This window comes from Lipotes vexillifer, unplaced genomic scaffold (genome assembly GCF_000442215.2).
Source record: "Lipotes vexillifer unplaced genomic scaffold, Lipotes_vexillifer_v1.1 scaffold98, whole genome shotgun sequence".
NCBI classification, from domain to species: domain Eukaryota; kingdom Metazoa; phylum Chordata; class Mammalia; order Artiodactyla; family Lipotidae; genus Lipotes; species Lipotes vexillifer.
In genome coordinates, this window is record NW_006799611.1 from 2,227,689 (window position 1) to 2,242,078 (window position 14,390).

The 14,390-nt window shown below is 57.4% G+C and overlaps 1 protein-coding gene across 1 annotated transcript in view; it reads left to right on the forward strand.

The window, feature by feature from the left end:
• The window catches only part of SLC27A4 (solute carrier family 27 member 4), a 13,339-nt gene extending 5,950 nt beyond the window's left edge, over positions 1–7,389 (forward strand). Inside the window, exons 5-13 of the mRNA XM_007471771.1 lie at positions 580–649; positions 749–840; positions 1,738–1,847; positions 2,118–2,327; positions 2,497–2,623; positions 3,168–3,305; positions 3,437–3,601; positions 3,693–3,839; positions 6,543–7,389. Of these exons, the coding sequence (XP_007471833.1) occupies positions 580–649; positions 749–840; positions 1,738–1,847; positions 2,118–2,327; positions 2,497–2,623; positions 3,168–3,305; positions 3,437–3,601; positions 3,693–3,839; positions 6,543–6,700 (1,217 nt within the window). The 3' untranslated portion in view covers positions 6,701–7,389. The remainder of the gene's footprint in view (positions 1–579; positions 650–748; positions 841–1,737; positions 1,848–2,117; positions 2,328–2,496; positions 2,624–3,167; positions 3,306–3,436; positions 3,602–3,692; positions 3,840–6,542) is intronic.
• The last annotated feature ends 7,001 nt before the right edge of the window (positions 7,390–14,390 follow it).

Sequence of the window (14,390 nt, forward strand, 5' to 3'; positions counted from 1 at the left end):
TCCGGACCTCCTGGAACCTCCAGCCTGGTGGGGCTGACCTCACACAGAAACCATAACATGACAATCCCTGGTCCTGGCAGTGGGGGAATACAGAAATGGTCCGTGGTGCAAAAGCTACCTCTGCACCCGGCTTCCTGCAGCCAACCCTCCCCACGCAGTAGGCATCACCTCCTTTGAGAAGCCCTCCCTGGTGCCACCTCCCCTCCCTGGAGCCTGGGTCAAGTGCTGCAGCTGGGCTTTGGCAGGCCCTGTGCTTCCCAACACTCTGCGCTCGGTATTGGAAATACCCATTCCTCATCTTCCTGTCCCACTTGGCTCTCACCTCCACCCAGGCAAGACCTGTGCTCATCTTGGTCACTGATGTCTCCCCGGGCCTGGCACAGAGCGAGGGCTCAGAAAAAGTTCTTTGAAGGAAGCAGTGCCGGCATTAGAGCAGAGAGTGGAGCCTGGGGTCATCAGTGCAGGCTTTCTGGAGGAGGTGTGATGGGAGTGGGTGTTGAGTGATGTCTGCCTGCCTGACTCTGTGCCCAGCCCTGTGCTGCCCCCTCTCACAGCCGCTCCTGTGTCTGTTTTCTTCAGATAAGCTTTTCTACATCTACACGTCAGGCACCACAGGGCTGCCCAAAGCTGCCATCGTGGTGCACAGCAGGTAAGGGGAAGGTGCCCTGGGGGGAGGCCTGGGGATGGTGGAGCCACTCCTCCTGCCTTTCCAGCGGCCCACAGAGCCCTTGGCCCTCTGCCCTCCCAGGTATTACCGCATGGCTGCCCTGGTGTACTACGGCTTCCGCATGCGGCCCGACGACATCGTCTACGACTGTCTCCCCCTCTACCACTCTGCAGGTATTCCAGGCCTGTCCACTCAGCCTCCAGCACCCCCAGAGTCTTGGAAGCCCCACCCTTCTTGGCAGGCAGCATGTTGCAGTAGAAACATTTGAGCTTTGGAGTCAAATCTGGGTTCAAATACAGACGTGGGCATTGATCTCTGAATGAAAGTGGCCACACCAGCAAAAGTGGTGTGTGTGGCTGTGTCCCGCAGGGCACCTGGGCTGGTCTGACCATTCAGGTCACTTCCACAGGTATGCACAGTCTTAGGAGCTGCTTGGTCTTAGGAGCTTTTAGAAAGACAGAGATGGAATAAATGTAATTCCTGCCCTCAAGGTGCTTAGGGTTTGGCTGTGTGTATTTGGGGCAGGATGAATGATGGGACCCTACCCTGACTCTTAATACAAGAAATGGCATTGAGTATGGGGAGAGGCAGGGAGCAGGAGCTCAGTTCAAGGGAAGAGCCCAGTGATGGCCTGAAAGGCTTCCTGGAGGAGGTGCACCCAAGGCAGGCAGATGTGAGGTGCAGAAGCTAGGCGGGCTAGCTCAGTGCCCCCTGGCTGAACGGTAGCGTTACGGGTATGGGAGCAGGAGCTTGGGGCCAGCTCCAGAGGCCTCAGAGGACAGTCTAAGGATTGCGTACTCAATCCTATAGGCACTGGGGAGCCATGGAAGGCATCTGACTGGCGAGAGAGATATGACCAGTTAGTGTTGGAGGGACAGGACAGGAGAGAGAAAGGGAAAAAGCCCCCAGGCTGAGAACACCATGACGCAGAGAAAGGGGAGAGAGGGTGAGAAGGGAAGTCTCAGCTCCAGGCAAAGAGCCTTTGAGGAGGTTGGGCTGTACAGGAGGAGGCTCTGGAGGGAAGGGTCTCCTGTCTACCTGACCTCTGAGGCCCGCCCCTCGGCCTTCAGGAAACATCGTGGGAATCGGGCAGTGCCTGCTCCATGGCACGACGGTGGTGATCCGGAAGAAGTTCTCAGCTTCCCGCTTCTGGGACGATTGTATCAAATACAACTGCACAGTGAGTGAGAGGGGATGGGGATGAGCATCCCCGTCCCCTCGGGACCCTCCCACCAGGTCTACCCATGGACATCTGTCTTAGAGCTGAGGGCAGCCAGCCATTTATTTGGGGGCAACACTCCCATTGTTCAGATGGGGAGACTGAGGCCCAGAGAGGGAAGGGATTGCACAGCTGGCCCCTGGGGTAGTAGGGGTAGGGGCTTGGGGGGTTGGGGGGCAGTGAAGTCAGAGTAGCCTCAGGGGCCCAGACTCACGCCAAGTCCATCCCCAGATCGTGCAGTACATCGGCGAACTCTGCCGCTACCTCCTGAACCAGCCACCCCGGGAGGCGGAAAACCGGCACCGGGTACGCATGGCACTCGGCAACGGCCTCCGGCAGTCCATCTGGACCAACTTTTGTAGCCGCTTCCACATTCCCCAGGTGGCCGAGTTTTACGGGGCCACTGAGTGCAACTGCAGCCTGGGCAACTTCGACGGCCAGGTGCGGCCCAGGTTGGGGACGCAGATGGACCACGGAAGGCACGGGTGGCAGAGGGGAGAGCAGAGTTCTAGTGTGGGAGTGTGGGTGCTGGAGGCCCCCCGCAGCCCCCAGACTGTCCAGTTTCAGGCCCATGGTGGGAGCACCTGGGCCCGAGTCTCGGCCTTTGCAGGTGGGGGCCTGTGGATTCAACAGCCGCATCCTGGCTTTCGTGTACCCCATCCGGCTGGTTCGCGTCAACGAGGACACCATGGAGCTCATCCGGGGGCCTGATGGCGTTTGCCTTCCCTGCCAGCCAGGTCTACCCTAGGGTTGCAGCTGGGGGTCAGAGTAGGAGGGGCTGACTCAGGAGGGGGGTGGGGCCGGTGGGTGGGGAGCCCCATCCTGGTCAGCAGCCAGAAGTCATCTTCTCTGAGGGCTTCCAGGCATTTATTTCTTCATCCATGCATCCATTCAGTCACCGTCCCATCCACCCAGTCCATTCGTGCACTTCCGTGTTGTGGACCCTGGGCCCAGGCCGCCTCAGCCCCCCAGCTCTGTGCCTGAGTCCCTCACCTGCACGCTGTTGTCCTGAGGAGTCCATGTGGTACAGAACGTAAAGCTCTTTAAGCAGAGCCAGGGCCCTGGGAGTGCTGCCTCTGGTTAGGGCTTGACCAGCCTTTCATTTGTTTGTTCCACTTTCCGTCCATCTGTTCAGTGACCAGACTTTACCGAGACGCTCCCCGCCCTCGGGGCTCCCGGGGTGGGGCGGGGAGAAGTGGGCGTCTCTGTGGACAGCTGCAGGGTGCACTCAGTGTGAAAGAGACCCCAGGGCAGGTCTGACCCCGCCTCCCCTGCCCACAGGTGAGCCGGGCCAGCTGGTGGGCGCCATCATCCAGCAGGACCCCCTGCGGCGCTTCGACGGCTACCTCAACCAGGGCGCCAACAACAAGAAGATCGCCAAGGATGTCTTCAAGAAGGGGGACCAGGCCTACCTCACCGGTGGGTGGGCACCTCTCCCTAGGCCTTTGCCGCCCCTCGGGTTGCGGGGGAGGAGGAAGGGGCCTTTCGCCACCCTCTGAGGGCACCTCCCCGGGACCCCCCGGGCCCCAGCTCACCCAGCTCCCCTCTAGGCGACGTGCTGGTGATGGACGAGCTGGGCTACCTGTACTTTCGGGACCGCACAGGGGACACCTTCCGCTGGAAAGGCGAGAACGTGTCCACCACGGAGGTGGAGGGCACGCTCAGCCGCCTGCTGGCCATGGCCGACGTGGCCGTGTATGGCGTCGAGGTGCCAGGTACCCGGGGAGGCGGGAGGTGCCAGGCGTGTGTGCGGAGGGGCCGCAGGGGCCATCGCCAGCCGCTCACTGCCCACTCTGCCACCCCCAGGAACCGAGGGCCGGGCCGGCATGGCCGCTGTGGCCAGCCCCTCTGGCAGCTGTGACCTGGAGCGCTTAGCCCAGCTCCTGGAGAAGGAGCTGCCCCTGTACGCCCGCCCCATCTTCCTGCGCTTCCTGCCTGAGCTGCACAAAACAGGTCTGTCCCCACCCCCGACCCCAGCTCCAACTCGAAGGTGCCAGGCCAAGGCCCCTTCCTGGGTCCTTCTGAGAGGCCGGGGTGCCTGTCGTTTTCCCTTCGCCCACAGCCTTGCCAAGTGGTTGGTAACCTGACCTACCTGTGAGCAGACCCAGGCTTCAGGGAGAGAGGGTGCATCCGTTCTCAGTGGGACAAATACCGACTGAGTGTCTAGTCTGCTCCAGGCACTGTGCTAGGCCCTGGGGGTATAGGTGACAAATTCCGGCAGGACCTGTGCCTTCTGGGGGCTCCTAGAGCAGCAGGGGAGGCAGCCACAGGATAAGGAATTCCAAAGATAAAGAATGAAACGCAGAGGGCTTCCCTGGTGGCGCAGTGGTTGAGAGTCTGCCTGCCAATGCAAGGGACGCGGGTTCGTGCCCCGGTCTGGGAAGATCCCATGTGCCGCAGAGCGGCTGGGCCCATGAGCCGTGGCCGCTGAGCCTGTGCGTCCGGAGCCTGTGCTCCGGACGTCCGGAGAGGCCCGCATACCACAAAAAAAAAGAAAAAAAGAAAAAAAAAGAAAAGAACGGAATGCAGATCAAACTGACAGGAAAGTGAATGAGGGGGTTGGGGGTGACTGGGAGGCTCCCCTGACGAGGTGCGGTTTCAGTGGAGACCTGAGAGAGAGAGGGAGAGGGGGAGGGAGGGAGGACTTTGTGGGGGTGGGAGGCCTTCCGGGCTCTGGGAACAGCCACTGCGGAGTCCCTGAGGCAGGGGGGCGCTTGGCTGTTAGAGGAATGAAAGGAGGCCCCCAAAGCTGGAGCAGTGAGGGGTGGGCAGCGGAGTGAGGTGGGATGGCGAGGGCGGCAGGGGCCTTGTGGGCCGGGGAGGGGGGCTTGGACTATACCGGGGGCAGTAGGGAGCCACAGAAGTGTTTGAGCAAGGTAGTGACCTGGTCAGATTCCTGTCCTGCCCAGGGGGAGGGGCAAGTGGTGGGTCCACCGGCACATGGCGGGTTGGTGCCATCCTTCTGTCTGTTGGTCCTCTCGGGAGCTTCTCTGGGCAGGAGGCTCTGAGGCTCATGCCCTGGCCTCCCCTCCACTCTCCTCAGTCCTGGCTGCCTGTCCTGGCTCCCCCCCACTGCTCAACCTCTCCCTGGCTGCTCAGCCCGGGCCCGCAGCTGCCCGGCCACCCCCAGGGCGTCATCGTGTCAGCCCTGCCTGGATGGAAGGCCTTGCCTGACTAACGTGGCCCCTGGGCACACCTGAAGCTCTGGGGAGGGTCGGACGCGGACACTGGTACTGTGCTCAGGGCCAAGACTGCGAGCTCCCTGGGCACTGGGCAGCCGCTGCGACTTCTGTGTCCAGGAGGGACAGGTTGCTGTCAGACCTCAGGCTTCAGACAGGCTTTGCTGCAGAACAACACCCCCAAACTTACTTAATTTGTGGGTCAGCAGTTTGGGGTTAAGTCCAGCTGAGTGTTCCTCTGTTGGCCCCACCTAGGGTCAAATAGCGCCATCGGGTGTAAGAGGGCCACCCTCACGTGGGGCTTCCGGCTGGTTGGCTCTGCAGTGATGTCCACAGAACGGTGGTGATGGCAGTGTGCTCTATCTGCGCTCTGCACTCTCCGTCACGGCAGCTACCAGCCCCAGGTAGCTGTTGAGCACTTGAAGTGGGACCAGTGTGACAAGGAAACTGAATTTTAAATTTCGTTTCATTTTAATTAAATTTGCATAGCCACATATGGCCAGTGACTACCCACTTAGCGCCGGTCTAAGCGGCCCTTCCTGGGGTGGTTCTGCTCTGTTCCATGTGGTTTCTCCTCCTTCAGAGGCTAGACTGGTCTCAGGGCACCCCGAGAGGGTGGGGATGGAAGCTGCAAGGCCCCTTGAGGCCTAGACCACCCACATGGCCTCTTCCGTATTCTGTGAGTCAGAGCCAGCTGTAAGGCCAGTCTGGATTCAAGTAGCCATTGAAAAAGACTCCATCTCTTGCTGGGAGAAGTGGCCATTCCACGTGGCAGAGGAGTACCTGGGGAGAAGCTGTAGCCATTTCTGGCATCTGTCACACCTGGGTTCAAATCCCAGCTCCACTGCCTACGAGCTGTGTGATGTTGGCTCAGATGTGTGCCTCTGAGCATCAGTCTTCTCATATATATAGAGGGGCTAAGACCGTTGATTGAAAGATGCATAATTTATATTACATACTATTAAGGGGAAAAAACACGAATTGAGCTATTTCAGAGATGCTGAAATCTGAAATCTTGTGCATCTTAGAATCCATAGAATATGGTTGTGCCCCTGCCCCTGGGGTTGATGTGCAGATTGCATGAGATCACGTCTGTACCTGGGAGGTGCTCAGATGAAAGGGAGCCATCAGGGAAGACCTGTGTTCTGGTCCTCACTCTGCTGTCGCGCAGCATGTGGCCCTGAACGAATAGCTTCTCTTATACAGGTCTCCGTTTCCCTGTCTGCAAAAAGGGGTGGGTAACTCGGCCCCTTCCCCTTTGCCGGGGCTGCTCTGAGGAGTGATACATAATGTAATGGATGGAGCCTTTGCAAACTGTAGAGGGCGGTGCCCCTCCTCCCACGCCTCCCCTTAACGGTGTCCTCTGCAGCCCTCCTCTCCCTTGCTCAACCCTGGCGGGAGGGCGGGTTTCGAGAGCTCGGGCCCCTGCCCTGCACCCTTCTGACCCCTCTTCCCCCTTGTCTTCTCCCTCCCTCAGGGACCTTCAAGCTACAGAAGACAGACCTGCGGAAGGAGGGCTTTGACCCAACAGTTGTGAAAGACCCACTGTTCTACCTGGATGTCCGGAAGGGCCGCTATGTCCCTCTGGACCGAGAGGCCTACACTCGCATCCAGGCAGGCGAGGAGAAGCTGTGATTTGCCCCGAGTCCCTCTGAGGGCCACCGGATGCTGGACCCAGAGCACCAGCTCCCACCCCAGAGGGTTCCTGGGCAAAGCCAGACCAAAGCAAGAAGGGCCTGGCCTCACAACCCCGAGGTGCCGACCCCCACCCGTCAAAACTGCCAAGGGACTCACTGCTGCCTCCCTCTCCCCCCGAGGCTTTCTGTGAAAGCCTCATCTCCATGTTGTATCTTCAGGGGGCCTCTGGGCCCCAGGCTGAGACTGAGACTGGGCCCCTCAGGATGATGTCTTAGGGCAGGACAGGGGAGGTGGAAGGTCACCAAGCACTCTCCAGAGAACAGGCAGCTTGTAAATGGGACCAGGGCAGAAGCCCCCAGACTCAGGTAGCCAGCAGAGTGGGCGGGGGCAGCGGTGGCCGTTGATCAGGTGTCCGAATAGGATCCAGGCCCTGGAGCTACTCAAGCGTCCTCAGCCCTGCTGGTGCCTCTAGGAGGGCAGGAGAGGGACTGACCTGTAGCAGGCAGCCTGGACGGGGCACCCCTCTCATCCCCCTCTCTCTGGGTGTCTGCCTGGCTCTCCCTCAGGCAGGGCCTCTCTGTCTTTGTGGGTCTGTCCTTGTCACCTCCTCCGTCTCCGTCCTGGCCTGGCTATGAAGGGAGAAGGGGTGGGGGGCGCTCAGGGGCCAATAAACTCTGCCTTCCTCCCCCCTGCCCGTGTGCATGCCACCTGAGCTCACCCCAGCCTGCTCAGGCCCTAACTTCTGCCCCATTCACTCCATTCATTCGTTCATTTGGACTGAGAGATATAGCAGGTTATCTTAGATGGGGGGCGGTTCCCACCTGAGCCTGGCAGGGTGTTTTAACAGCATGATCTTGAGAGTCTAAACCAGCTGTGTCACTTATGAGCTTGCGCGTTAGGCAAGTGACTTTGTCGTCTCTGTGACAAGGGAATGATCAGTTAGGATTCAGAGAGCTAAAAGGAGCCAGTATGAGGAAAGGGCTGTTCAGAGCCGTTGAGGGAGGAAACCCTAACCCAGCACAGGGTCCCATCTCCAGACCCTTGCCCATGCTGTTCCTTCTGCCAGGGGTGCATTTTCCCAGGGGTTTGGCAGGGGTGCTGTGCAAGGCAGAGCAGGGCTGCCTAACCAGCTGGGTAGAGTCTAGGAAAGCTTCCTGGAGCAGTCCTTGCAGAGCTGTCAGCAGTGCCAGCGGAGGGCCAGCTGTCCCCTAGGGCCCAACCCTGGAGTCACACGCAGGCTGGAAATGTGTGCAGCCCAATGGAAAGGGGGTCCACCCCAAGCCAGGGCAGCAGGCAGCGTGTGTGCCCCAGGGCGTCATCTTCACTATTTAACCCTCAGCACCGTCTGTCACTTGACTGAGGTCACACAGCAAGTAGTGGGGACTGGAATGCCAGCCCCAGCCCCTTGCCCTTCCCGCTGCTCCCTGGTGCAGAAGGCAACAGGAAAGCCAGATGAGCTTCCATTCCACGCATGCTTGTGGAGCCAACTGTGAGCCACACCCCAGGCCAGCAGCTGACTGGGTGGTGGGTGACCAGGGTGAGAAATCTGGGGTGCCTCCTGGGGGAGTGACCTTTGAAAGATAGTGGAGTCTGGTGCCACTCTTGGGAGAAGAGGGAGGCAGCGCTGGAGTTGGCCCCTGGAGCCCTAGGCTGATGCGGGTGGGGTTTGGGAGTGGCAGGCATGGCTGCAGTGCCCTAGTGTGACCAGCAGAGGGTGCACGGATCCTGCAGAATCCAGTCCAGCCTTTGGCGCTCAGCCAAGGGAAGATGGAAGGAGGCAGTGCAAGTCCCCACTTCACCCCCAGCGGTACTCACCCCAGAGGACTCTGTGGGCCTTTGATCAGGCTCCCAAGGGGCTGCACTTGGCTGACAGTGAAGCTTTGTGTCTTTAACCCTCAGCAGTGACTGCTCTCCGACGGGAAGGAGCCCCCCAGTGGTCCCTGTTCCTTTCCCCTGGTTGAACACAGTCACCCAGAAGCAGTAAGGAGTGGTGGTTAAAAGCTCCTGCTGAGGAGCCAGTCAGGCCTGAGTTCAAGTCCATTTGCCAGGCCAGGCCTCAGTTTCCTCTCCCATAAATGGTGGTCTAGGAATCCCTACCTCGGGACAATTGTGAACGTGTAATGAGATGGTGCTTGGAAGTCTCTCAGCACGGGGTCTGTTGCTGAGAGTTGTGCAGTACGTGGTAGTTAAAAGAAAAAATGAGCAGTGTTGAGGTGTTAAGACCCCAGACTAGGCCCGTTTCCCACTTCTGCACCAGCACCCGCCCCCAGCCCCTCCATGAAGGGACGGGGCTGGTGGGCCTCTGGGCCTTGCAGCTCTCCTGTCTGCCTATGGTCATCCCAAACCACGGCCGTGTGAGTCATCCCCCCGGGCCTGCAGTCGGTGCTCAATACGTGCTTGTGAAGTTAAGGATAGCTACTGTTTACTGGGCATTTCCTGACATTTACATAGCGCTTCACAGTTTACAAAGCACTGGATAAGTACATCAACGGAGCAGATGCTAAAGCCCTCCTCTGTGCAGGGGGGCGGGGCATGGTCAGATCTGCCCTCAGGGAGCCCACTATCTGGGGGCAGAGGAGAGGGTCCTAGCCAGTCGAGAAGCAAAGGTTGTGTGCTTAGCTGCACCCTAACCCAGAGCCCTGGTCGGCGTGTGGGGGGAGGTGAGGATGTCGTGTTTCATGGTCACAGAGGTTTTTCACGGAAGAGTCATCCAAGAATAGGGGAGGGAAGAATGGCCCAGACTAGGAGCCACAAAACATAAAGGCCTGGAGGTGAAGGGCAGGGAAGGGCGAGCAGGGCAGATGAAAGAAGGGCAGTGAGGCTGCCGCGGTGGGGCTGGGGGGAGAGTTGAGGCAAGGTATGCAGAGTGAATCCTTTGTGGCCGTTTCTTGTACACTTGAGGACTGGGAGCTCAGCTAGGAACTCCTTGTATCAGTCCAAACGCATTGCCTTCGACTTGCTGACAGCCACCACGTGTGGAGCACTTCCTATGTGCAGGATCTGAGGCCAAGCACTTAATGTGCGTTATTTCATTAAATCCGTCACACAGAGCAGCTACAATTTTTACCCGCACTCAACAGTTGAGGAATCTGAGGCTCAAAGAAGCTAAGTCTCTCCACAGACCACAGGGCCTGTGAATAGCAGTGCTGGGATGCAAGCCCCCTTCCCAGAGCCTCAGTGTTCCCATCTGCAGGCTGGGCCGGGGAGGCTGGAAGGGGCCTGCCTTGAGCGTCCCAGAGGTCCTACCACCCTTAGACAGGCGAGTGGCTGCCCAGGCCAGTGCCTGGTGTATCACTTTCAATCCCTGGGAAGAAGGCTAAATACCTCTGAGGGGCCTATTGAGGCGCTGGCGGCAAGGGAAGGGGCGACCGAGTGACTTTCAAAGGGGCCTGAATGCGTGGCCAGCCCCTCCCCTGGAGGAGGGGGCCCTGCTTCCTCCCGGCCTAATGATATTCTGGGCTCAGCCCTCATCTTTGGCGGCAGTTTAACCCGAGCCGGGGAGGATTTCTTTCTCACTGATCTCAGCTTGACACCCAATTAGCACAAGAATGGGAGGTGGAAGCCTGCAAGAGGCGCCTCCCAGCCTCCCGGGGCGCACGAGGGGAGCAGGCGGGGAGACAAAGGGCAGCGGGCAGGGGGGCCCCCGCGCCCTCGTCTCCCCTGCAGACCCCGCCTTTGTCTCCCTAGGAGCTTCAGAGGGGATGGAGGCCAACGCCCGGCTAGCCAGCCTGCTGGAGGGACGGGGTTGGGGCCCAAGACCCTCTTCTGCGTGGATCCCAGGGGAAGGCATTTGGGTGAGCCAAGCCCAACAGGACGCAGCGAGGGTCAGGGATCCTGAAGGCGCAACAACCTGGGGTCGAGGCCTGACACGTAGGGGTCCGTGAACGAGTCACCGGTTCTCAGCCTCAGTCTTCACATTTGAAAAATGGCGCTAATAGTAGCCCCTGTGAGGCATCAATCAGGTCATGCATGTGAAGCTCCTGGCAGAGGCAGCGTGGGGGTCAGTACTCGCTGAATGAGTATAACATGTTAAACTGTTATTGTTACTAATTAGGAGGTTGAGTAGGGTAGGCTTGGGGTCAGGAGAAAGGACTTTCTAAGAATGAGAGCCAGGCATTCAGGGTGGGCTGACTTACCGAGAAGTGAGCTCCCAGTCTCTGGGGCTTTGCCAGGAGAAGCTGGAGGCCCCCCTGCCTGTTGAAATGTGGGAAGGGTTCCCACTCCTCTGGCCTCCCTACATGCCCTCTCCTGCCCACCTCCACCTCCCACAATTCCTTGGGACTTGGGCTTCGCTGTGACTTCCTCTGGGAAGGCTTGCCTAACTCCAGGGCTGGACAGGGCCCTCCTCCAGCCCCCACAGGCCCCCGTGTTCCCCCTTCATGGTACTGATTGCACTGTGTCGTCTATTCTCACATCTCTGTCTTTTCCAAAACATCAGCCCTAGGAAGGCAGGGACCCCTTGGTTTTTGGGGGTTTTTTTTGGTTTTTGGTTTTTGGTTTTTTTTTTGCGGTACGCGGGCCTCTCACTGTTGTGGCCTCTCCCGTTGCGGGGCACAGGCTCTGGACATGCAGGCCCATCGGCCGTGGCTCACGGGCCCAGTCGCCCCGCGGCATGTGGGATCTTCCCGGACCGGGGCACGAACCCGTGTCCCCTGCATCGGCAGGCGGACTCTCAACCACTGCGCCACCAGGGAAGCCCGACCCCTTGGTTTTGTTCACCATTGTGTTCCCAGCACCAGCATTGGACCTGGCACTTAATAGGTGCTCAATGAATGTTTGTCAAATGGATGAAGCTTTTCAAAAGCTCCTTAGCTTTCCCATTCCAGCCTCAGGAGGCAGTGGTTCACAGGGTTAGAGGATATTCAACTCGTAGAGGTGGGCTAAAGTCATAGGCCTTTACCTTGTCAGCAAAGAGAAGACATTAAATGGCTTTGAGCAGGGGATTGATATGTGTTCGCTCATGCATTCATTCATTAACTCATTCAACAAGCACCTACCAGATCTCTACAATGTATGAAGCTCTTTAGTATGAGCTAAGGCTCTAGGATGAATCAGGCAAGGTTTCTAGAGCTCAGCCCTTGGAGGAGCCGGTGGAAATATCTTAGAATATGTGTGTGTGTGTGTGTGTGTGTGTGTGTGTGTGTGTGTGTTTCTAATGCCTCACTGTGCGGCTTGTGGGATCTTAGTTCCCCAACCAGGGATTGAACCCAGGCCCTTGGCAGTGAAAGTGCAGACTCCTAACCACTGGACCGCCAGGGAATTCCCTAGAATATTTTTGCTGAAAAGACCTTAAGAGATCATTTGGCCTCAAAACCTTCTTTACAGATTGGGGAAACTGAGTTCCACAGTTTCCACTGGGGCCTTTCCATTTACCACAGGATCCTTCTGTGCGTTTCGAGGACCAGAGCTGTCTCACTTGCCCTCACTTTGCCAGTGACCTGGAACCGTGCCTGATACTGAAGGCGCTCAGGCATGTCTGTGGAGTCGGATTGTACAAGGAAGCCAAGGCCAGAGGGAGGGAGTGGGAGGCAGGCAGGCCAGAGAAGCAGGTGCAGGTGAGAGGTGATGGGGGTGTCAGTGGTGGAAGAACGGAAGAATGTGGGGTTGCAAAATCAGCTTAGCAAGGAGACGAGTCCAAATGTGGTGACTGTCTGGGTGTGGAAGAGAATTAAGAACAATGCCCAAGGTGTCTTGCTGGGGTGTTTCCGTGGATGGCAGTGGTATCCTTGAGATGGGGAACACGGGGAGCCTGTTTTAGGATGCAAGGCACTGTGCCAAGAACTCACTTAGTTCTGACTACAACCCTATGGGGGCTGTTACTGTCTTCATTTTACAGATGAGGAAACTGAGACACAAAGACGTTAGGGACTTAACCAAAGACACAGTAGGAAGTGGTGGGACCTGGATGTAAAGCCGGCAGTTGAACTCCCAGCTCTTAGTGATGACTACATCCTTATATCCACCCTTAACCACCAGGCTACCCCACCTTCTCTACTAATGCTGGGTTCGATTTTGGAAGTGTGGTTTAGATGCCCTGGGAGATCCACTTCACCCCTTTTGTGGCCTGGGCTTTTGTAACAGGCTGCAGTGGTCTCCCTATCTCCTTCCCTGTTCCCCGCAAACGTTCTCCACACTGCAGCCGGGAAGGTTTTTCTTTTTTCTTTTTTTTTTTAATAAATTTATTTATTTGTTTGTTTATTTATTTTCGTTGCTGCGAGCAGGCTTTCTCTAGTTGCAGTGAGTGGGGGCTACTGTTCATTGCGGTGCGTGGGCTTCTCATTGCAGTGGCTTCTCTTGTTGCGGAGCATGGGCTCTAGGCGCGCAGGCTTCAGTAGTTGTGGCGTGTGGGCTCAGTAGTTGTGGGGCACGGGCTTAGTTGCTCTGACACATGTGGGATCTCAGACCAGGGATTGAACCCATGTCCCCTGCGTTGACAGGCGGATTCTTAACCACTGCGCCACCAGGGAAGCCCGGATATTTTTTAATATGTTTATGTATGTATGTATTTATTTATATGCCACGCCTCACAGTATGCAGGATCTTAATTCCCCGACCAGGGATTGAAACCGCACCCCCTGTAGTGGTAGCACAGAGTCTTTACCACTGGACCACTAGGGAAGTCCCAGGAAGGATAGGATATTTTAAAACACAGTTCTAATAATGTCACACACACACACACACACACACACACACACACACACACACACACACACCCCACACCCCAAACCAAAACCCTTCCAAGGTCTACCATTGCTTTTAGAATAGAGACTGAAATTCTTACCTGGCTCGCAAGGCATGATTTGGCCCCTGCCCACCTTTCTAGCCTCATCTCTTACCAGGCCCTCTGCTCTCCAATTTCCACTTTCTCTTGGTGTTCCAGCACGTTCTCCCACCCAGAGTCTTTGCACGGTCTGTTCTCGCTGGAATGCTCCCAGAGGTTTTTCTCCCCTCACGTCCACCTGGTTAGCTCTACTCAGGCTTTAGCGCTCAGCCCAAGTCCAGTCCAGTCCATTTTCATTTTGAAGTTCTTACAATTCCAGATCATTTTTCAGTTTGAGATTTTACATTTATTAGCATGACTCGTATGTTTATTTGATTAGTTTCCCCCACTAGACTGTGAGTGCCCTAAGGGCTGGAACCTTGCCTATCCCGTTCACCCCCCCATCCATTAGCACCAACCAAAATGCCAGGCACATGGAGGACGTGCAATAAATATCTGTTGAATGAGTGCGGTCCAAATCGACAGGGCGGTTGGATTGCGAGTCGATGGCTCAGGAGAGAGATTTCTGGGCCGGAAATAAAGACTTGGGGGGTCACTTATAATTCAAGACGAGTGGACGGGCTCGTCCAAGCGGTGTGCGGACTGAAGAGAACTGGTAACAAGTGCAAGATAAACTGTAACGTGGCTCACGGTCTCAGCACCAAGATGCCAGGGCTCTCCTCCGCTTATCTGTGGCTCATGCCAGTCGCTGCCCGCCCTGGTTGTTTGAGCCCCACCCCTAAACTGCACGAAAGGACCAACTCAAAGGCCCTCAACCGGGCCCACTATCCCCCAAGCTCAGCTCCCTGCTCCAGGCCTCCCTCCAATAGCTGAGCCGCAGCGTTTCACTGGCACCGCCTCTTCCGTCCGCAGCAACCGGAAACGAGGCAGTAGCGTCGGAAGTTGAAGAGAGTTTCCTGTGAGCTC